The 24200-nt window shown below is 40.3% G+C and overlaps 1 protein-coding gene across 1 annotated transcript in view; it reads left to right on the top strand.

Moving 5' to 3' along the window:
- Positions 1-2502: 2502 nt before the first annotated feature.
- The window catches only part of CLCA1 (chloride channel accessory 1), a 33116-nt gene continuing 11418 nt past the window's right edge, over positions 2503-24200 (top strand). Inside the window, exons 1-7 of the mRNA XM_038002423.2 lie at positions 2503-2709; positions 7291-7431; positions 7603-7750; positions 10347-10452; positions 16090-16267; positions 19634-19852; positions 20826-21053. Of these exons, the coding sequence (XP_037858351.2) occupies positions 2548-2709; positions 7291-7431; positions 7603-7750; positions 10347-10452; positions 16090-16267; positions 19634-19852; positions 20826-21053 (1182 nt within the window). The 5' untranslated portion in view covers positions 2503-2547. The remainder of the gene's footprint in view (positions 2710-7290; positions 7432-7602; positions 7751-10346; positions 10453-16089; positions 16268-19633; positions 19853-20825; positions 21054-24200) is intronic.

Genomic DNA, 24200 nt, shown 5'->3' with positions numbered 1-24200 from the left:
ATTATCTTTTTGGGGGATTGATTGGAAGGGAATGCAAAGGAAACTTCCAGAATGCTGGAAATATTCTTTGGTGAAAGCTTGTCCCTGCACCTCTGGTTTGTGTTATTTGGCCCATTTGGGCTGCCTCTGACAAAGCCAGATCCCAGTGCCATGGTGCAGTGCTTTATCTGAGCCAAAGCCTCCGCGCATCCGTTTCAAGCCAGACTTGGGCACGGGAGAGAATGGAGGAGCTGCCCACACAGTCTGCACAGTGAAGGCCATGCTAAACTAGACCTTCTTCCTGGGGAAAGCTAAGAAGAAACACTGGTTTTAGGAGATGTGTGAATTTTAGCAGCAGCCAAGACTATCCATTGAGCAAGCAGCCAAGACCCAACTTGCAGGGGATGCCAAGCAAATTTGGAGAGCACTTAAACTGGGTCTGTCACACCAGATGACCCCGTCATAGGGAAATGCAGCAGCTGCAGCCAACAAGGGCAAGACAACTAAAGACCCCACTAAGGGATGAAAGGTGGGATTACCCCAACAAGAGAGCAAACAATACAGATCAGCCAAAATGCTGAGTAAAAGTGAAGGAAATAGGCGATAAAGGAGGGAGATTATAAATGTCTTGAGACCAGCTGTAGCAGCAGGCATTGCAATTTATTTCAACAACCCTCTTGCCTTATGCGTTTGAGCAGATTGCAATTGACCACCACTTTGAAGGAGATTCTGTAAATGATTAAACTTGTACCTTCTCTCAGGGAAAAAGTGAGACAGCTTGTGCTCACACACAGAGAAATGCAAATCCCACATTATAATACTGGAGCTAGATATGATGAAAGTACAAGAGTGAATCTGAGCAGCTCAAAGAGTGAACTATATCATACTCTTCTTATTGAACCTCCTCAGACTTGCTTGGTTCCATCTGTCTACTGGGCACTCAGTCACTTGCTCCACCTCAGTCACTATCCACTCCTTGCAGGTCCAAGCAGTTCCACTGCCTGAGGTCAAGGTGGAACCTCTTGTAACCCCTGGCTCCTCACATACCACAAGGCATGGAGGTCTCTCTTTCTAAGCAACTGCTGAAAGGGCTGGATGACACAGCCAGAAAGTCTAGGGGGAGATGATCACCTGTAGAAGATTAGGAGCCAAATGCTTTTCCTTCCTCTCTCCAAAGGGCTGCTCCAAGGCGTGGTTTCTTTGCACAGCCCCTCAGGAGACATCCCACACAGGAAGGCAAGGGTACCTGTGGGCTGGCCTGCTGGGTCTCTCAGATGCATGACTTAGTAATGCTCCTCCTTCAGTAATGATTCCCAGCCTTGCCTGACTCATTTCCCCATTCCCTCATTCTCACTGCTCTGGGATTAAACTCTCAAACTCTTAGCACATATGACTGCCTTAGGCTCTGTTTTTCAGGGAACCTAGGCACATACATTTGGAGTCTGAGATAACTTGGAATCTAAATTTTTAAATTTTGTATAATAAATGTATACATATTTTGATATAAAAGCATATTTTGGATCATCTGGACAACCACATTATAATTGAGTATTTCTACTCTATTTCAGTGTTTCCCTTTTAATTGCTTAAGATTATGCTAGCAAAAAGTACTGATTTAATTTTTATGAAAAGGCACAGACAAGATGAAATTGATGCTTACCACCATCTGAAGACCAAATGAAGTTATGGATGTAAAGATATTTCAAGTATTTCAATATAAGAAAATGGTGGGCCAATTTGAGGTTCCACCTGAGGTTTGGCAAATGGAAAGAATATATACAGCTGCTGACAGTCCGTAATTCATGTTCCAAGGGACATTTCGTTTCGGCAAAATAATTTAATGTTGTTAATTGGAATTTTATTGACTGGTAGGAGCTATGGAATAGAGAAAGCAGAGGTCTGATGAGGAACTTGAAGGAGTATGCTTTGTAAAGTAAGATATACATGTTATCTTTACTCTCCATTATAAAATATTCAATAATATCTACATCACTTACTAATGCTTTTGGTACAAATGGATGTGGAATATAATTGAATATTTTCTTATTTAAGGGGAGCATGAAGAGGTGTTGAGGTTATGTCAAGGTAAACAAAACCACCATTGTGGTAAAGACCACCATGAGGGATAACTAGATATATGGCTTACAAGATATTTATTGAATATGCAGAACAGTCTGGATGTTCCTAGGCAGGAAGGGGTTGGGGTAACTTTGGGTGGGTTGGTGCCCATGGCTGGGTAAACATTTCTAATAAGTAAACAAACCTATCAATGGCCAAGCTGCTTGTCACCTGTGAAGACTTCCAAGGAACCGGATGTGGGCTCCCCCACCCTTACCCCAGCATCTGGCACACCTGAAGGCAAACTGAAATATTTACAAGTACACAATTTGAGACTAAGATATTGTTATCATTCTCCTACTGAATACAAAAGCAATAGTAAAACACAAAGACCTGTGATAAATCACCTCTGACAAGTTGGAAATGTGTGTCTTTATATATAATGGTAAAGAAAGACACCTTCATAACCCACATTTTCCAAAGAGAGAAACCACAGGGAGATGTACAGCAATGGGGCCATTCAGGAGTTCTGTGTTCATCTTGATTCTTCACCTTCTAGAAGGGGCCCTGAGTAATTCACTCATTCAGCTGAACAACAATGGCTATGAAGGCATTGTCATTGCAATCGACCCCAATGTGCCAGAAGATGAAACACTCATTCAACAAATAAAGGTAAGTTCTTAGTAATTACCCATGCTTTTTAAAACATAGCATAATGTTGTGACAGAGAGAACATGAGTGCCCTATTCCAGCTGCACGACACTGGCATGTACTTTTATGTCTAAGTTTCAGTTTCTTCATCTGTAAAATGGAAATAATAAGTTAACCATTAGGATTCTTCTGTCGGATAAGATAATAAATGCAATGCACATAACTCAGAGTGATACATTGTTGGTAATTGATAAATGATAAATTGATATGTACTGCTGTGGATTATGTCACTGAAAATTTAGTTCTATAGTACGGCAGGGTCAGCTACATTTGACAGATATTGTGAGATGCACAGATCCTTTGCCTGATTTTACCCTTGGCACGTATCAGGCTCTCCTTTTATTCTCCTAATTGGAACCCCCTTCCCTGTGATCCTAAAGGAAGCCCAAGATACAAATCTCTGATGTAAGAACAACCCTGACCCTCTGATGGGAGAAAACCTTGCATTTTATCAGCCCCAATTCAAGGGATCCTTTCAAGGATTTCTTGCTACCTCTTACGTAGCAGAAGGGAAAGGAAGAAGACTTCCTGTCCTGGCAGGGGCATCTATACCATTGAAGAAGGTCTTGTACAACAGCAAGCAGCTAAAACTAAGAGGGAAATGCTTTATGAAAGACCACCCCGGAATCTGGTTGTAGCACATCCAGAGGCAGTGCTGTACTAGTAAGAGGACTAGTCTGTAAAATGGGAAGAGTAATAATAAATATCTCTCTTATTGGATTTTGTGAGGATCAAAGTTTAAAATGCATGCCTATAAAGGGAAGCTGGGTGGAGTATGTAAGAATACAGTGCAATATTTTGCATGTCTTCTGTTAATCTAAATTTATCTCAGAACTTTAAAAAATAACTTTAAAAATGCATGCATTAGTGCCTGGTACATAGTAAGAGCTCAATAAATGGTAGATATAGTCATCAGCTCTCTCTAGATGGAAAATTAATAGAACAAGGGCCCAGAGGGGTTTCCCCAGAGATCCATTGCTCTAAGCAGAGGCAAATACAGAAAGATAATGTTTGGGAAGAAAACCGTCTCTACCTGCCGGGAGTGTGTGGTTAGAGAATTGGAGCAGTAGGGGATGGGGAACAGAGTGGAGGGTGTCATTCACCATAAAGTTTACCTACTTAACCCAAAGAGACTCAGGCTGTCTGTGATAAAAGGGGGATTCAGACCTCTTGAATCTCTCAATCATCTAAAATGTTGAGTGAGTTTTTGATTGTTTCTAAATTTGGAAGTGGCATCAGCAAACATGTGACCAGTGTGTTTCAGTCTCTGGCTAGACAGTGGGGTTCAGCAATATGCCAGAAGGAGAATGTAGATGCCATATTCATCTTCAATGACCCTGGTAATTTGTATCTACAGTATATAGTGCTTAGAGCTTTTAAAGTGCTTCCACTTCATTGTCCTTGGAGGTTTTCTTCCTGAGATATGTACTTCTCACTACAATTATTAAATTGGCTTTCTAGTATGGATCCTGAAGTTGGGGGTGAGATAATGATGGCTTCCATCATTTCCTTCTCTGTAACAAGAACACTTAAGTGAATAGAATGCTCAGAGACCCTAATTCCCTCCTATTCGATGTGCCAGATCTGCAGAGTTGAGGGACCTCGTCGAGGGCTTGGCCACCTTTCCCGACCATTCCTCCCTCTGCTCCAACAACCTTCTTGCTGATGAGAGGCTCTCCCCTGGTGCCCCTGTGGGGACAGAAGCCTCTAAGTCAGCCTTTAAAATACTTGCTTCAGCAGGACAGTCCCCAGATTTCTCTACCTACAAGAGCAGTTGATGGCTCTGCATCACTTCCATCCACTGCATTCTTGCTAATATTAGTAGGGTGAGTACACGTCACAAGCTGAGGAAGGGAGAGTCAGAGAGAAACTCTCCCCTCCATCAAATATACATACACACACATGCCCATGTACACACGCAGACATACACACGCGCGCACACACACACACAAGAAGGTACACAATAGGGTTATTTTGGAGTCTGGGCAATGCACAGGACCCCACGCACTGCCTGTCTTGGCACTTCTATACCAGTTTTTCACTTACCAAACCCACTTTATTTATCCATTCATTTGTTTATTCATTCAACAAATATTTACGGAACATCTAAATTATGTCAGGTACTCGAAGTCCAATGGTCAATATACTGTCCCTGTCCTGAAGGAATTTCTAGCCCATCCTATAAACTGTCACCCCCAACCTTCTCTCAGCCTGAGAGTCTAAGTGTGTATTAGGATGTGAGGTCATTTTCTGAAAATCTGGAACAGATGCCAAAACAAAGATCCCTTATTATTGTTTCTATTACAATGTGGAAGACAAGAGCATTCCATGTTACTTATTCTTCCTGGGAGACATTGGAAATTCCCATTTCACAAGTCAAATGGTAATATAATACTCTAATATGTGAAGTTTTATACCTACTTTTCAAGTTTTTGGTGATCTTGGCTCATTTTTTAATTTTATTTTTTTAAAGTGACATAATATTAAACTCTCCTAGTGAGTGTTAAAAATCCAGGAGTTTTAGAAGAAAAAAATGTAAATCATTAAGAACACTTAAAAAAATAGAGGCAACCATTATTATCACTATTTGAAAGGGAGAAACTGAGGCTCAGAGAGGTAAAATAAGTTCCTCAAGTTGACCTCTTAGGAAGAGGCACAGCAGGATTCCCCCGTGCACTAATCCCCAAGTGCTGCTTCCCCATAAAATGATGGAGTGTTTCCGCTCCGAAGATGACCCCCACTAGGCAATGGAGTCTGGTCACTCTGGTCTGTTCCCACAAGGACTTTGCTCCTGCAATGACCCCTTTTTCTCTTACATTTTTGGGTTTTTTTCCATTAGCATAGAAATATTGTACAATAGTTCCCATTAAAACAAACAAAACTGTCTTGTCCTGAAGTCCACTTCCAGCTACTGCCTATTTCTCCATTCCCCTTTAGTTCACAGAAAAACTTCTGAACCTGTTGTTGTCTGTACTCACTGTCTCCACTGCCTCACCTCCCACTTTCTCGAATCCACTCTATGGAGCTGCTGTCTTTATTCTGCCACAAGGGCTCACCATGCTGCCAAGTCCAGCAATCAGTTCTTAGTCCTCATATGAAGTGATGGCTCAGCAGTGCTTGACACTGATGATCACGCCCTCCTCCCTACAACACTCTCATCCCACAGCTCCTCATTTCCTCTGCAGGCACTGGCTGCCCTTCTGAGGCCCCTGTACTGGCTCCTCCTCTTCCTACCTCTGAATGCTGGGGTCCCCCACATTCACTAGGCTCAGTCTTCAGCCTCTTCTTTCCTGTCTATGCTCACTTTCGAAGCAAATGGTTTTCAGTCCTAACAGACATACTGCCCCTTTTCTTTTTTTTTTCTTTTTTTTTTTTTTTTTGAGACGGAGTCTCGCTCTGTCGCCCAGGCTGGAGCGCAGTGGCCGGATCTCAGCTCACTGCAAGCTCCGCCTCCCGGGTTCCGGTCATTCTCCTGCCTCAGCCTCCCGAGTAGCTGGGACTACAGGCGCCCGCCACCTCGCCCGGCTAGTTTTTTGTATTTTTTAGTAGAGACGGGGTTTCACCCTGTTAGCCAGGATGGTCTCCATCTCCTGACCTCGTGATCCGCCCGCCTCGGCCTCCCAAAGTGCTGGGATTACAGGCTTGAGCCACCGCGCCCGGCCTATACTGCCCCTTTTCTATAACAGTATCTTCTATCACTCTCCCTGCTCTCTTGTCATAATGTATCTCAGGGAATCTGCAGACACATTTATAATTTAACACTGTAGCTATTTCATTTTAGAGAAGTAAAATAAGGTGTAATTTGAAAATATATAATTATGCTATTTTCTTATATCTAACTCTTAGTACCACGCTGTACAAAAAATAAATACTTCTATCAGCCCTTGGTAAAGTTTAAGAAAAAGAAAAATAAATAAATAAATAAATAATACCATAACATTTAGTATTACATTTAATTTGACTTAGTATATAATCCCAAAATGATTACAAGAGTCAGCAGGTGTTAAAATCACATTCACTTTTTCTCTTCATTACTACTTGCCGTGAGACCTTGAGAATTGTACTCTCAGTTTCACCCTCAAAGATTTATTGATCCTCAAAGGAACGAGTGAAACGAAATGCGTAGCTAACATTTTATACTTGCTTGTGCGAAGCAAACATTGTTCCTAGCACATCACATGTTTCACTTTGTTCCTCACCACGACCTTATCAGCCAGTCACTATAATATAATATTCCATTTTGTAAATGGGAAAACTGAGGCTCAGAATTAGAAATTGCCGAATGTCCCACAAAAAGTGGTGCAGCCAGGATTAGAGTCTGTCTCTAGAGTCTGCATTGCTAGTGATTTTTCGATGACACAGGGTATATGGCAAATGCTCACAAAGCTTAGCTATTATTATTAAAATGTGTTTCTACATTTCTTCTTCCCATCCTAACAAATAACTAGCTTTTGAAAATGTGAAATCCCGATGTGAATTTGAATGACTGATAATTTAATTTATTTTCAGTCAATTATTATGTATATATTTTTTTCTTCCCAGGACATGGTGACCCAGGCATCTCCATACCTGTTTGAAGCTACAGGAAAACGATTTTATTTCAAAAATGTTGCCATTTTGATTCCGGAAACATGGAAGACAAAAGCTGACTATGTGAGACCAAAACTCGAGACCTACAAAAATGTGAGAATATCAAGTTCTTCTTTAAAATTCCACTTCCTCCTGTAACCCAGATTTTTTAAAATCAAAATACTCTAAAATCAAACGTGATTGTTTAAAACTTACTCCAGCATGAATATGGTTAATTCATTTGCTGAAACTTTGTGATGATAAAAACTTTTTCTTAAATTTCAGGCTGATGTTCTGGTTGCTGAGTCTACTCCTCCAGATGGTGATGAACCCTACACAGAGCACATAGGCAAGTGTGGAGACAAGGGTGAAAGGATCCACCTCACTCCTAATTTCCTAGCAGGAAAAAAGTTAAAAGAATATGGACCACAAGGTATGAACTATTCTACCATACGTCTCATACGATTTAACTATTTTATGTTCAAAGTGTATCAACACTAGCATTATCTTTGTGAGTAAGCACGTATAAGCCAAACTATTAGAGTTTAAAACATCATCGCATTTTTCACTTGAAATGGAACATGCATTTCACTTAGAATTTCTAGCATTTCTCAGCTATGAATTTAGTTTACTTCAGATACATGTACAAATATAGTATTTTGAATTTTCATAAATTATTGTAGCATCATACTATAACTGTAAAAGAATTTAATTTGTATTATTAAGTTTGTATGGATATGTAAGGAGACAACGGAATTAAATCTTCTGCCTGCAATTCATATGATAGCCACGAGATGGCGTATATGTGCAGTGTTCTCAGACGTGCATTCAAATTATGTATGAATCTTGTTAAAATGTGGATTCTCCTTTAGGAGACCGAGGCGGGCGGATCACGAGGTCAGGAAATCAAGACCATCCTGGCTAACACAGTGAAACCCGTCTCTACTAAAAAATACAAAAAAATTAGCCGGGCGTGGTGGCGGACGCCTCTGTAGTCCCAGTTACTTGGGAGGCTGAGGCAGGAGAATGGCGTGAACCCGGGAGGCGGAGGTTGCAGTGAGCCGAGATCGCGCCACTGCACTCCAGTCTGGGTGACAGAGTGAGACACCGTCTCAAAAAAAAAAAAAAAAAAAAAAAAAAAAAGTGGATTCTCATTCATTAGGTGTAGAGTGGGACTCAAGAATCTGCATTTTTAACAAGCTCAGAGGAGATGTTTATTCTACTGGTCTGTGGATCACACGTTGAGTAGCAGACAGAATACCTTTCCAATTCAGCTCTCAAAAACATGTAACTAAAGAAAAAACTCCAATGATAAACTTTATCATTTATATATGAGGTATACATAATAATTATTGGAGGAAGTATTAAGTAATGACATATATATAAAATGTACTTTTCAAGTATAACCAAATGTGATTCATTACTAAATAACTAGCATTAGATTTCTTTATCTCAAAAAAGGTTTGGATCCCCTAGAACCAGCTTGATTTTCTTTTTTTAAACACATAAGGCAGAGAAAACAAGCAAACAGAACACTATCCAAGCCCCACTCCCAAATACACTAGAGCGCTTAAAGACCTGATCAAAAGGATGTGTCAAGCGTACCTCTTTGTTGTTCTACAACACATTTCACCTCCATAACAGGAACAGAACATTCTCAATGTATGGCTCAACAAATAAGTGTTGAATTGATTGACCTAACTGCCCCATCCCACTCCTGAGCCCACTCCAGCCATCACGATCATATATAAAACCATTCCTTTATAATGTCTCCTTTCTGTACTGTGACTCCACTCCTATTCTCTCACAATCTTCCTTTAAAGAGACCACGAACACCTACAAAATAAAGTCCCAATCCTTAGTGTGGGATACTAGAGTTTCCACAGAATGCCCCACTTCACATAACCGTCCAAATTCAGCCTTCCTTGGAATTTACATTCCAGAAAAACTGAGCTGTACGTAAGTCATTAAGATTTCATTCAAGTTTAACAAATATCACTGAATGCCTGCTAAGTTCTAGACACTATGTGCCCAGATATGACAGTGAAGAAGTCATATTGTCGGTCCTCATGGAGACCATTTTCTATTGCAGGAGACTGGCAATTGAGTAGCAATGGCTGTTTATCATTGTAAGTTCCTAATGGGAGATAGTGAAATGCAAATGGGGAGTACTGGGCCTAGGATGAGGATATCAGGGCAGGCTTCTAGGCACACAGAAGCTTGATTTTCAAAGAAGAATAGGAGTTATCCAGGCAAAGATAGGAAGGAAGTATTCCAAGCTAAGGAAACACAGGTAAAAAAGACCAGAGTTGAACAAGAGCATGATGTGACTTAGGAAAAAAGGAGTTCAGGAACTCATCCTAATTCTAGAGTTTGAGAAGTGAGTGGAGAACAGCAAGAAACAAGGCTGCAGAGAAGAGCAGGCCTGAGGCATCAGGGACCTGGTACACCATGTTGAGAAGTTGGACTTTCCCTGAAGGATGGAGACATGGAAGCCAATCTGGTGACTATTGCAGCAATTCAGGAGTAAGTGGCAATGGGCCTGGAAAGGTGAGAATGAATAAAACAGACAGAGATGGAGTAAGCAGACCTTGAGGTTTGATGAGATAGGAGCCATGAGGAAGAAGAATTGGTTGAGGATGTTGCCCCGGCTGCTGTGGGAATGCCTGGGCTCCCATAGCCGCCTTTGCTGACCTCTGTCATCATGCCTGCACCACCAGGCATTTTAGCTTCTAATCACACATGCCCTCCACTACACCAGGAGCTATGTGAGGACACGGCAGCTGTTTCTCTGTGTCTGAATGGCTGCTTGGCACTTACGAGGTGCCTGATTAACATTTGATAAGCCAAAATAAGTATTCATATTTCAAGAAAATGTACAGCTATATTAGATCTAAAGAAATCAAGTCTTTCATTTAAAAAATTAACACAGCAAAGCATAAATATTCCAAAACATTGCTTTCTCCTAGTGTGAGAAGGTAATTTTGCCATTCTTACTGTAATCAGTTTTTTAAAATACTTTCTCACAGGTAGGGCATTTGTCCATGAGTGGGCTCATCTACGATGGGGAGTATTTGATGAGTACAATAATGATGAGAAATTCTACTTATCCAATGGAAGAATCCAAGCAGTAAGGTGTGTATATTTTTATTTAACTTGTTCCAAACTATTTTAAATTGCAACCTTTTTTTTCTTGAATTGATTACTTTAAAAAATGTGTGTCCTGTCTTATTTTCTAATTTAAATTCATTCTTAGTGCCTTCTTTTTCAGAGTTCCACAAAACCACTGTTTTGTTACTTTACAAGTGTTTCAGTTCATTGAATTCTTCACTCTGCAGCTAGAAATCATTTGCCTCCTTTTTTTTTTTTAATTGTACCAACCATAAAAAATCTACAGGTGCTGTGTTCAGTGTCTCCATCATCCCATACCAGCACCAGTGACATAAACAGAGCTAATGAGGCTCTTCAATGCCTTGAGGGCAGAATACTATCTTTTTTTTTTTTTTTTTTTTGAGAAAGGGTGTTGCTCTGTCACCCAGGCTGGAGTGCAGTGATGCTATCACAGCTCACCCCAGCTTCAACCTCCGAACTCAAGCAATCCTCCCACCTCAGCCTCCCGAGTAGCTGGGACTACAGGCACACATTACCACATCAGACTAATTTTTATATTTACCGTAGAGATGGAGTCTCACCATGTTGCCCAGGCTGGTCTTAAGTTTTCGTACAGACAGGGTGTCCTTATGTTGCCCAGGCTGGTGTTGAACTCCTGGGCTCAAGAGATCTTCCCACTTCAGCCTGCCAAAGTGCTGGGATTATTTCTGCCATCATGGTGGTGTGAGCCACTATGCCCACCCAGCCCAGCATGGTATCTGTGTGGACTTTATCAGTATGAATGGGCTTGGGAGGGACTGTGAAACTTATCTGAAAAAGAGTTTGAATATCAAAGCGAAACAGAAACTCCTCCCAGTTTGAATTAAACCTTGCGCGATGTCAGTAGAAATCAAGCACAACCCTTGGAAAGAACGCTTGGCTGCCGTGAATGTATGGGCTAATTCTTGCAACCAGCAGTCTCAGTGCACAAAAACTGCTTTAGTGCAAACAGAAGTGATAGGGAACTTCCCAATGTATTTTAAAGAGTTAGTATAACTCAGACACTAAAATCTGACAAATGGAATGAAAGAAATTCTGTAGCTACAGCCTCTCTAAAAAGATAGAGGCGAAGATTTCAAATAAAAGGATAGAAAATTACATCTGGCAAAATTAAGGGAATAACAAACACATTAAAGCCAAGTGAGAATGTGTTCCAGAAATCCAAAAATGTTGTAATAGTAAGTAATGAATATAGTACATGAAGAAAAGAAGAAAATAAATGATTGTTCCAATAGATTCTCAAAAGAAACTTGATAAAAATGCACGTTTATTCCTGCATTTAAGAACAATACCCTCTTTTTAAGTAGAAGTTGGTACAGCATCCTCTCCATGTCTGCTTCCAGTCTTGCTTGCCTGATAGCCCTTTAAGAAGATGCACTCAGCTTTGATTCCTGTCTCGGCCTAGCACAACTTTTTCAAAAGGGGCTCAGAACTCAGTTCTAGCTTCCATTTATCCCACAAGGCCATTACTGCTCTTTACTTTTCCCTTTCTTTATAACAGTCAGACTCTGTACACTTGGTCCATTTCCATTATATTATGCCTTAGTGTTGGATCTCTTCAGGCGTAAAGAGACACCAAGTAGGCTGGGCACAGTGGCTCACATCTGTAATCCCAGCACTTTGGGAGGCCCAGGGAGGATCACCTGAGGTCAGGAGTTCGAAACCAGCCTGGCCAACATGGCAAAACTCTGTCTCTACTAAAAATACAACAAAACAGGCCAGGTGTGGTGGCACACACCTATAATTCCAGCTACTCAGGAGGCTGAGGCAGGAGAATTGGTTGAACCCGGGAGGTGGAGGTTGCAGTGAGCCGAGATTGTGCCAGTATTCTTTCTGATAGAATATTTCTTTCCAGAGATATTCTAGAAATGAGTACATATACAACATGTTTTTCTTTCCACAGATAAGACATGATCACCATGTCCTCTTTAAACCTTTTAATTTTAATATATTAATAATATGTATTGCTCATTATCTTCCAAATTTTTAAATTATTTGTAAGGCTTAGAAGCAATCACACAAATGACAGCACTGCCCAGGACAGGAGGTTACTTCATTCATATGATACAGAACATCTGTTGAGAGCCAACAATCTAACTCATATTTAATAGGGAAATACTAGAGACACTGCCAGGACTAAGAATGGCCACTGTTATCACAATTATTCAACCTTGCTTAGGAAATTGTGGCCAAATGATGAAAAGGTAAAGATAAAAGATGGAAAGGAAGAGAGAAAATCACTGTTACGCAGATGATCTGTGATCCACTTAGAAAACACAAGGAAATAAACTGAAATTAAAATTGACAAGGGAAGCCAATAAGGTGACCAGGTACAAAATAAATATTCAAATTACTTTTCCATATATTAGCAATAACCAGTTCAAAAATATAATACTCCAAGACAGCAATGAAAGGTATAATAAAAGTAGAAACAACACTAAAAAATGTGGAAGACATATTTAAAGAAAACTATAAAATCCTTCTCAAGGGGTTAAAAGAAAACCAAGATAAATTGAGAGACATTCAATTCATGGAAGACATAAACAAATTTCATATATAGGTTTTATGAAATTCTAGTCAAAAGTACATCAATTTTTACCTCATTAAAAAAAATCCAAGAGTTCGTTTAGTAGATAGTAGCTAAGATCATTTTGGAGAAAAGACGTCCTTGTTTCTTGGATCATGAGAGGAAAATCACAGAAAGGCAATCTGTCAGAAACTGAGCACAGACTCTGACCCTTTGAAATGGCGACATCACCTACACATCTAACCTTCCTATATTTTCAGATGTTCAGTAGGTATTACTGGTAGAAATTACTGGTAGTAATGAGAGATGTAAATTTGACAAGGATGAGGTTCATGTATTATCTAGTAAGTTACTGTCAGTGGGATGAAAGCTCTCACAGATGGTTGTTAGAGGCCTAAATTCATAAAGGGGATTCTTACTTTTCAAATTTTAAATATGCTATAAAACTACATTAATTAAAACAATGTGGGCTGGGCACAGTGGCTCACCACACCTGTAATCCCAGCACTTTAGGAGGCCGAGGCAGGCGGATCAGGAGTCAGGAGATCGAGGCCTTCCTGGCTAACACGGTGAAATCCCGTCTCTACTAAAAATGTAAAAAATTAGCCAGGCGTGGTGACGGGCGCCTGTAGTCCCAGCTACTCAGGAGGCTGAGGCAGGAGAATGGCGTGAACTTGGGAGGTGGAGCTTGCAGTGAGCCGAGATCGCGCCACTGCACGCCAGCCTGGGCGACAGACGAGACTCTGTCTCAAGAAAAAAAAGAAAAAAAAAAAATGTGGGCAGATATTTACATTTACACATATAATTTAGTTATTATAGGTAGAATTACAAATCTGTGAAGAAAGGTAGGATTTCTTGAGATAGACAATTTTTTTAACTATGTGGGGAAAATATTAACAGACTCTTTTCCAATTGGATGAACTCTTTAAAGATAAAAAGCAAAATCATAATGAAAACTAGAAGAATGTTAATAAGTATCAAATCCCTGGATAGCAAAACTCTTTCAATGCATTCAATCATTGAAAAATATAACTAAGAGAATAATAAATGTGGCTACATAGAAATTCAAAATTTTGTTGCACATAAACCAAACATAAACCAAATAAAAAGGAAAAACAGAAAAAGATATTTGCAAAAATAAAAAAGAAAGCCTTTAGAAGCTTAGTATTGTAACACATAAAGAGCTTTTGAAAAATCAGTAAAACAGTAACATCCAAATAGAAAAACAGACAAAGGAGAAGGATAGATAATTTACAAAAGAAGAAATTAAAATGCCCAGGAGTTTGAGACCAGCCTTGGCAACACGGTGAAACCCTTTCTCTACAAAAAATACAAAAATTGGCCTGGCATGGTGGCACGTGCCTGTGATCCTGGCTACTTGAGAGGCTGAGGTGGAAGGATCATCTGAGCCTGGGGGTGAGGTTGAAGCTGCAGTGAGCCATGATCACACCACTGCATTCTAGCCTGGGCAACAAGAGTGAGACCCTGTCTCAAGAAAAAGAAAATTAAAGAAATGAAATAAAAATGTCCAATAATAAAAATGTTCATACTTACTAGTAATGAGAGATGTAAATTTGACAAGGATGAGGTTCATGTATTATCTAGTAAGTTACTGTCAGTGGGATGAAAGCTCTCACAGATGGTTGTTAGAGGCATAAATTCATGTAACTTTTCTGGAAAGCAATTTGGGTGACACATATTAAATTTAAAAATTTATTGATCCTGTGATTTCATGTTTAAAAATGCATTTCATGTTTAAAAATGCATTGTAAGGACATGATAGAGAAGCTGTATCAACAGGCTTTAAAATGTTCAAACTTTTGGATCTAGTAATTTCTCAGGGAATCAATCACAGGGCAAATTTTGAAATACAGTCAAACTTGGATATGAAATTTTGTTTATTCATTGATGTTTTATTTATAGTACTGACAAATTGGGAAGGGAAACTAAGTTCAACAAGTTAGTCTGAATACATATGATGGTATTAAACGATATAAAATTATTAAGATCACATTTTGAAAATTTTTTTTTTTTTTTTTTGAGTCAGTCTCAACTGTGTCTCCCAGGCTGGAGTGCAGTGGTGCGATCTCAGCTCACTGCAACCTCTGCGTTTCAGGTTCAAGTGATTGTCGTGCCTTAGCTTCCCAAGTAGCTGGGATTACAGGTGCACACCACCATGCCCAGCTAATTTTTATTGTATTTCTGGTAGAGTTGGGTTTCGCCACATTGCCCAGGCTGGTCTCAAATTCCTGGCCTCAAGCAATCCACCCACCTCAGCCTCCCGAAGTGCTGGGATTATAGGTATAAGTCGCCGCACCCAGCCACATTTTGAAAAATATTAAATAATATATAAATATATAAATAAATGATATTAAAAAGTTAAATATGCTAAGTTTTTTTAAAGCAGGAAACAAAGCTATATGTGCAGTGTTATGTTAATATATACATATTCAACATGGTAACAGTAGCTCATTTCTGATAGTGAGACATGTTTTTTTCCTTTTCTTCATGCTTTTTGCCATTTTCCAAATTTTCAATAGTGCTCATGCATTGTTATATGGTTAAAAAATAAAATTAAACAATAAGATGTAGGGGGAAAGCATTCCAGCTGTAATAGCAACAAAACTCATAAATACCTAATGCATGGAAACATTTAAAATACCTATGAGCATACCAGAACTCCGCAAAAGTCGTATGCAATAAAGTAATTAGAAAACAAACAAATAAGAAATGTCAGCAAATCTTTTGTGGGAAATAAAAGAGGGCTCTTGACCTTCTAGGGATGAAGGGAATAGATTCAGAGGTGCCTGAGGACTTATGTCTGTATTAATGCTAACCACAGCCCTAAGCCAGACTTGGCTCTTCTGCTGCATAGAAATACATTCTAATACCATTTTTGTAATCCCCCCAGATACTTTCTGGCAAACAGAAATGACTCTGATGACAGTTTAACAATTTTGCTATGATGGGATGTCCTTGTTTCTTGGATCATGAGAGGAAAATCACAGAAAGCCAATCTGTCAGAAACTGAGTATAGACTCTGACCCTTTGAAATCATGACATCACCTAAACATCTAACCTTCCTATATTTTCAGATGTTCAGTAGGTATTACTGGTAAAACTGAAGTAAACAAGTGTCAGGGAGGCAGCTGTTACACCAAAAGATGCACATTCAATAAAGCAACAGGACTCTACGAAAAAGGATGTGAGTTTATACCCCATTCCCAACAGACCGAGAAGGCTTCTATAATGTTTGCACAACATGTTGATTCTGTAAGTACCTTGTTTTCCCCTCTGCCACCCCCCCGCTTCAGATTCTTTTGAATTTAGTGAGGCTTTTACTCCAAGTGCTCCAAGGGAGAATCAAAGTTTAGAGAAATCATCAGTGAGCAATGGATTATCTCTGGGACAAGCTGGGCGTGCAAGTCAAGGATAAAGTCCTATCTTCCTTTCCCTCACCCTCCAAGTGTCTACGCTTTCTTCTCCATCATCCTCCCCCAACTAGTTTTTAGTTCAAGTGCTTAGGATTACTTTAAATACTCACAAAGGCATACAAGCACACACATTCTTACTTAAATAAGGACTTTACCCAGGAGGATTAGGCAGTTCCTTTTATTAGTTAATAAAGACATGATCAGTAGGCTCTTGATTTAACTTTTCAGAGAGTTCTTTTCAGCCTGCATGTTTGCTTTTGGCTAACTGAAATTTTCTATCTTTTTAAGAGTATTGGTTACGTTAGGGAGTGCATATATAGTTTAAATAGCTTTAAAGTTTTAAAATTCTTAATTTTTTTTAATGTCCAACTGGTCATAAAATGAACTTGGCCAGTTATTGATATTACTGCTAAATATATAAATCAGAAATTTTGCACAAAATGAGATTGAAGGCATCAGTTAACTGACTTCAGTGGGAAGTCTCTCTTATTTTCCAGTCTCATATAAAATTACATTTTCCTTTTGGAATGGAGGTTGAAATAAATTGCAAGAGTCTGTCAATAGGAATGTAGCATAAGTTTTTAAAATGTGATGCACCATGGCTCACCAGGCCCATCATCCTTCAATTTGGCATTGCAGTTCATTCCCAGGCCTATTCAGAAACTTCCAAGAGGAGGCCCAGATTATATATTTTAAATTAGCCACAGAGTTAAATCTGATGCCTAGTCAGATGTGGTAGCCTCTGCCTGGGGTTTACACAAAAGTTTTTCAGGTCTTCTTCCTAAAAAGTATCCATACTGATAACATAAAAACATTACCAAAACACATGACCTGAAAAATGCACATAAAGAGAAAAATGTTGTACAACTAATGATTACTTTCTAAATTAATAGAATCCTAGATACTAGGATTTATAATTGAATGATAATATTGTAAAGTCACTGAGAGGAGGAATCATGTTACTTCTCTTTTGTATACTATGCCTTAATAAAAAATCCCCCACATGTGAGGGATATAAATACTAGCAAGTGTTATATGACATAGGAAAGGGAAAGGAACCATCATTTATTGGCTGTGTTAGTATTGACCCTAGTGCCTGTATTCTCATTTATTCCCTGCATAATAACTATCACTATTTTGTAGATTTAATAATTCAGGTGCAGGGAGGTTAAGGTTAGTCAAAAAAACAACAAAGTTATATTGAGTTTTTGTTATGTGTCAGACACTAGGGCTAAATTTTGAGGAAGCAAAATTTAGGAAGCAGGTTTTTGTAATAGATGGTGTATTAGTTCATTTTCACACCATTATAAACTATACCTAAGACTGGGTAATTTATAAATGAAAGAGGTTTCACTGACTCGCAGTTCCACATGGCTAAGGTGGCCTCAGGAAACTTACAATCATGGTGGAAGGGGAAGGGGAAGCAAGGCACACCTTATAAGGCGGCAGGAGAGAGAGAATGCAAGGGAAACTGTCACTTACAAAATCATCAGATCGCATGGGAACTCACTCAGTATCACAAGAACAGCATGGGGGAAACCATCTCAATGATCCAATCACCTCCCACCAGATCCCTCCCTCAACACGTGGGGATTACAAATCAAGATGAGATTTGGGTGGGGACACAGAACCAAACCATATCAGATGGATTTACAGTCCAATAAGTGCATTGCAATGTTAAAGGGGCCTTATTGAAATTTCTACAAGATACTATAAGGCTGTAAAGGGCAGAATGGAAATTCTCAGTAGGAAGAGTAGAAAATGAAGAAACATTTCAGAAGTGACTTTTTGGCTGAACATGAAGATAGTTTACAACATAGAAGACAGAGGAGAAGCAAAGCCTTAAAGATGCCAAAGGTTGGCAAGTTTGGGAACTGACAGACTATAGTGGGGTAAATTAAGAGACATAGAACACACAGCCAGAATGAGAATGGAGAAGGAAGCAAAGTTCCAAGTCATAGAGTTTGCCGTTGGTATATGAAGGAGTGGATTGTAATGTATGATCAATCATGAGCCACCAAAGGGTGTTAAGCAGAGGAATAAGAGGAAAGACTCTCAGGCAGCTAGGAGGTGGACCAAACAGAGAGGAAACAAGATGGAAAAGTTATATAGGAAACTGCAATCATCTGAGGGAGGGACTGTGATGGCTTGGGTGATGGATATTTCATTGGAGATGGAGAAAAGATGATGAAATGGAGAGACAGTGAAATGTATTGGTCTTGGTTACTTTTTAGGAGGGAAAAGGTAGGAAAACTTCCAGTTTCCTAATTTTGGTGATGGAGTGCATAGTGGTGACATCAAGTTAGGAAATACATGTGGAGGAGGAGTAGATGGGAGGAAGGTGATAAGGTCAATAATGAACATGAGGAGTTTGAGGAGCATGTGAGACCTCCAAGTGGATTTTGGAGAGAGCTGGAACGTTGGGAGTTGAAGGTTGGAATACAGTGTGTTAATAAATGAGTGGGAAGTAAGGAAGTGGAGTTTGGTAGTATAAGGATGGAGAGATAAGATGGTTCCAAGAGAGGAATGCTGGAAAGGGTGCCATGGAGAGAGTAGTGATGGCTTGAAATGGTAAATTTGAGGAGTAGGAAGGAAACCAAAAAGAAGAGGTAAATGGATTGCCAAGGAGCACTAAGGGTCTAATGAGATTGAAGGCCTGATTTAAGGTGGGAAGTCTGCATTATGACCATGATTTTCCCCAGCACTGTTTTACAGTGATTGTGCAATTGAGCCAAGGTTATGCAATAGCAGAGCAGACAGGAAAAGGACAGAGGATTAAACTATTTTAAATGTGGATTTAGAATATTTCTATCAGGCTGGGCATAGTGGCTCATGCCTATAATCCCAGCACTGTGGGAGGCCGAGGTGGGCAGATCACTTTAGCTCAGGAGTTCAAGACCAGCCTGAGCAACATAGAAAAACCCCATCTCTACTAAAAATACAAAAATAAGCCAGGCATGGTGGCACAAACCTGTGGTCCCAACTACGCGGGAGGCTGAGGTGGAAGGCTTACTTGAGCCCCGGAGGTAGAAGCTGCAGTGAGCTAAGATTGTGCCGCTGCAGTGAGCTAAGATTGTGCCACTGCACTCCAGCGGCTGACTAAGTGATACCTTGTCTCAAAATAAAAGAAAATATTTCTAACAAATTATCAAATATTTTACCACATAGTTTACCATTATCTATATCATTTCATTGACAATTTCAGGTAGTTGAATTCTGTACAGAACAAAACCACAACAAAGAAGCTCCAAACATGCAAAATACAAAATGCAATCTCCGAAGCACATGGGAAGTGATCCGTGATTCTGAGGACTTTAAGAAAACCACTCCTACGACAACACAGCCACCCAATCCCACCTTCTCACTGCTGCAGATTGGACAAAGAATTGTGTGTTTAGTCCTTGATAAATCTGGAAGCATGGCGGTATGTTCAATGAGTCTTGGTCTTCTGGATGCTGGTCACAGATATGCATGTTCTGGACCCTGACTCGGAACTGGTTGGGAATAAACATAACCGGAGGGCCAGAATAGTTGTAACTATAACACTGTCTTCAGAAATGCCCACTTCACCTTTGTTCAACAAAGATTCAGCATCAACTATCTCATTTGCCAAATTGAATTAATTTTCAATTTATGAGCCAAGATCTGATGAATTATATGAGCTTAACATTTTTAATGTTTCACTGACGATATATAAGTCTATAGGTCCACAGCCTTATGTATTACTCTGTTCTCATACTGCTATAAAGAAATACCCAAGACTGGGTAATCTATAAAGGAAAGAGGTTTAATTGACGCACAGTTCTCCCTGGCTGGGGAGGCCTCAGGAAATTTACAATCATGGTGGAAGGGGAAGCAGGGATGTCTTACACGGCAGCAGGAGAGACAGTGAGAGAGAGAGAAAGAGAGAGAGAGAGAGAGCGCGCACAAAGTGGGAAGAGTCCCTTATAAAACCTTAGATCTTGTGAGAACTCACTCACTATAGTGAGAACATCATGGAAGAAACCACCTCCATGTTCCAATCACTTCCCACCAGGTCCCTCTGTTGACATGTGGGGATTATGGGGATTACAATTTGAGGTGAGATTTGGTTGAGGACACAGAGCCAAACCATATCACCTGATACAGAACTTATCTAGAATTATTACTAATGCATTGAACTTTAATGATTATGTAATCTGGTTTTATCTTTTACTATTTATACACTGGCCCTAAAATTCTACCCAAAGATGCTGCTAAATATAAATAAGAAGTTTTTCCCCCTAGGATATGCCTCAAGTAAGCTTATGGTCATTTGCTCTACATTCATGCAGCCACTTCCAAATTCCCTATTGCCTTTTCTGTTATTAGTCTTTCCTTCTAAATGTAACCTGTTTTTCTTTTGCTTCTCCATTTAGACTGGTAACCGCCTCAATCGACTGAATCAAGCAGGCCAGCTTTTCCTGCTGCAGATAATTGAGCTGCGGTCCTGGGTTGGGATGGTGACATTTGACAGTGCTGCCCATGTACAAAGTGAACTCATACAGATAAACAGTGGCAGTGACAGGGACACACTCACCAAAAGATTACCTACAGCAGCTTCAGGAGGGACGTCCATCTGCTCTGGGCTTCGATCGGCATTTACTGTGAGATGTGTTTTTCTATTGTAGTTTGGAATGTTTGCAATTTATGTTGCTTAACAAATTTCCATTTCCAGTGTTTCCATGCATGCCTAGGGTCCAACTGGATGAGAGAGCCAAGGTCAGAGCAATGGTTCAAATGATGCAAAGATACAAACCTCCAAAGATACTAGTAACCAATTCATTTATGCTTTTATGCTTTTTTGCATCTGTGCATTCATGCTTTTCTGCATGCGTATCTGCATTCAAAATATTCATGGTGTGCCTTCTACATGCCAGGCAATGGTGCTAGGCCCTAAGAATACCATGAGGGCCAAACAGACACTACCCTTCTGTCATGGAACTTACCATCTTATTGGGGGAGACACATTAACCAAAATATAACACAAATAAGTGTATATTTACAAACTACAATGAATGCTGTGAAGTAAAGGTACACAATGATGTAAAAAAGTATCTTCTATGGGAATAAAGAGGTCTGTGAATATGGTTAAGCTTTGAGGCAACTGAACACTCCAAACTTTAGGGCGTATCCGACCTCCTTTTGGGAAAGCAAATAGTTTATTTATTGAAGCAGGAGGCCTTGGGGACTGTAACTATGATTGTATTGGGGTAATACCTAAAAATCTCATCTGACCATCCAATCACATCATTCCTCTACTTAGATGTCCTGTCTCCCCATTTTCAGCGAAATTAAGAAAAAAATTCTCTATCTAATGTGTAAAATCTGTCATGATGCAGCTTTTATCTACCTTTCCAGGCTTAAGCACCAGGGACTCTCTGCCAGGCAGCCTGTGTTTAAGCAACTGGATAACCTGTCCTTCAGAGCTTCCACATCTTTGCCACATTAAGTCCTCACCAGAGCACTGTCTCCTCCCTTCTTTGAACTTTTAATCATGCTCATTCTTCAAAGACCCATCTCAGACACCACCTGCTTCTTGACATCTTTCCTAATTCTTTCAACCATATAGAATTGCTTCCTAAACCCTATAACTCTTAAAAGAAATTCCCTCTTATGACATCTAGCTAGTCTGTCTTACATTCTAATTATCCATTGTAATTGAGAAGAACTACTTTAGGAATAGGACTTATCTTCTTACCTCCTAGACTGCTAGCACAATATCATTTATGCAGGAGGTTCTTAGTAAATAAAATTGAATTCATTGTTTGATGCACTAATAGCACCTGATGTTTAGTTGCTGCAAGTATAAAATGCAATATTCCATCTTTACCTGGAGGCTATTTTAACCACATGAAACAGAATAGGAGATTGAAAGGGGCTGGCAGGGATAAGGTCTCAGAACCTCGCAGTATCTTAGGCAAGTTTGCCCTAAGCCTGCTCGTTGGGCACATCACACTCAATAGTGCTGTTCCAGTTTCCCACATGGCAGCGGAAATCTGTAGTTTCCAGCTGACACTGCTTCATGTGGACAATGGGCTTGACCATTTCTTCAAATGCTTCTGTCCCGCTGACCATTTTGGTCCACTTTGAAGATCAGTGGGGAAGGACCACTGGGCCTGAAAGTGGTTTCTATTGCATATACAGTCAGCTACGAAACCCTTCTCCAGATGCCTGCATGCATCTGCATTTTATTACCCCTGTCACCCACCCAAGCCTTGACTAAAGGAGCAAATAAGGGAGGAAAACAGACAATGAAATCACTGATGTGCTGTACCAAACTCTCGCTGTGCAAGACCCTAGGGGAGATGACTAATGCCAGATGGCATGGTGGTGAAGAGAGAACTTCTGATTCTGCATTTTCCGTTCAGATGAGTAAGAGAGAGAGTGCTATACCAGTGGAATTTAGGATGCCTCCTGGAGTGGAGTCTGGGTTTGGGGTGGGAGAAACTCATGTGCCTTCAGGGTGATGAGGCAAAGGACCTTGGATGTTATACTGTCTTCAAGATCCCTGCTAGTCCCTGCTGCAGGCCCTGGTCAGGTCTGCCCTGGGCTCCTTGCAGTGGTGTCTGCTGTAGCCATAGCAGTTTGGCTTGTTCTCTTGGCTTGCTCAGGGCCCAGTGGTCCTTCCCCACTGACTCAGTCCCACCCTGGCTCTCCCTGTTGGAGAGGAGCCCTGAGCACCACCCTGTCCTCCATCCAGCCTCTAGCCACACTGTACACTCCTCAACCTCTGAGGCAGGATTATCTTTCTCTCACCTGCCAACACTCAACTCAGCTGTCTTCTGTCTCTCCTTTAGGATATATGGGAACATTTGCCTGTTTTCCATGACACACAGTAGTTATGGGAAGTGAGACAAGAAAATCCAAATTGGGCCTCTCTGGCCTGCAGCTTAGTAAGGCCAAAGCCGTGATCACAGCTGATAGGCTTCTGGGCTCTGGGCTCCTTGATACAGCAACAGTCACAGTTCTGTTCTCTTCCAGGGAGTCAAGGCAGCCTCCTCTAATAGCTGAAACAGAGAGAGAGGTGGAAGCCCCCTTTGCCTTCAACTTTCAGAGGACACCTTCTTTTCTGAGATTCTAGGCCTTTGGAGGATGCCTTCTTATCTGAGATTCTAGGTCAGAGAGATGCTTAGGCTTGATTGCTTGTTTCCCCTTTTTCTGGGTCTCTCCTTCCACTCTTTTTAGGGGAAGAATGGACTCTTGCTTTCTCTTCTTAAATAGATAGAATTATTATTTTATCTAATTTTCCTCCCATCCTAATCTTATTCAAATTGGCAGGAGTATCCTCTCTACGCCATGTAAAAAAATAAATAAATAATCCGAATGTACCAGGAATAGTTGAGACACAGGTGTCACAAAACAACTAGGAACTGAGATTAATGGAAACGAAATGTTTTGCTTTAATCAGAAAGACTGTTAAAAATATTGACAACTCATGTGACCTAGGTAATGACCAATCAAAACCAATGCCAGGCATAAATAGCTGGTATTGTCCGACTAGTGAATATCATACAAATTCAAGTCTGCCCTGGGTCTAATATCCATCCCCCCAATATAATCCCCATTAAATGAGGATGGTTTCTGAAGGCGTCTTGGAAGCTCTGAAAGCCTATCGAGGAGAGACCACGTGAAGGAAACTAGGAACATCTTCTTTGCTGTTTCCCCAGTGCTGTCCACCCCTAGAGTTACCCTGCATCCCACACCATCCCTCTCTGCAGCAGACTAGCCAAGGGGAAAGACAGCAGTCAAGT

This window comes from Chlorocebus sabaeus, chromosome 20 (genome assembly GCF_047675955.1).
Source record: "Chlorocebus sabaeus isolate Y175 chromosome 20, mChlSab1.0.hap1, whole genome shotgun sequence".
Taxonomy (NCBI): Eukaryota; Metazoa; Chordata; class Mammalia; order Primates; family Cercopithecidae; genus Chlorocebus; species Chlorocebus sabaeus.
The sequence above is the reverse complement of the archived record's forward strand: the minus strand, read 5'-3'. Positions and strand labels throughout refer to the sequence as shown.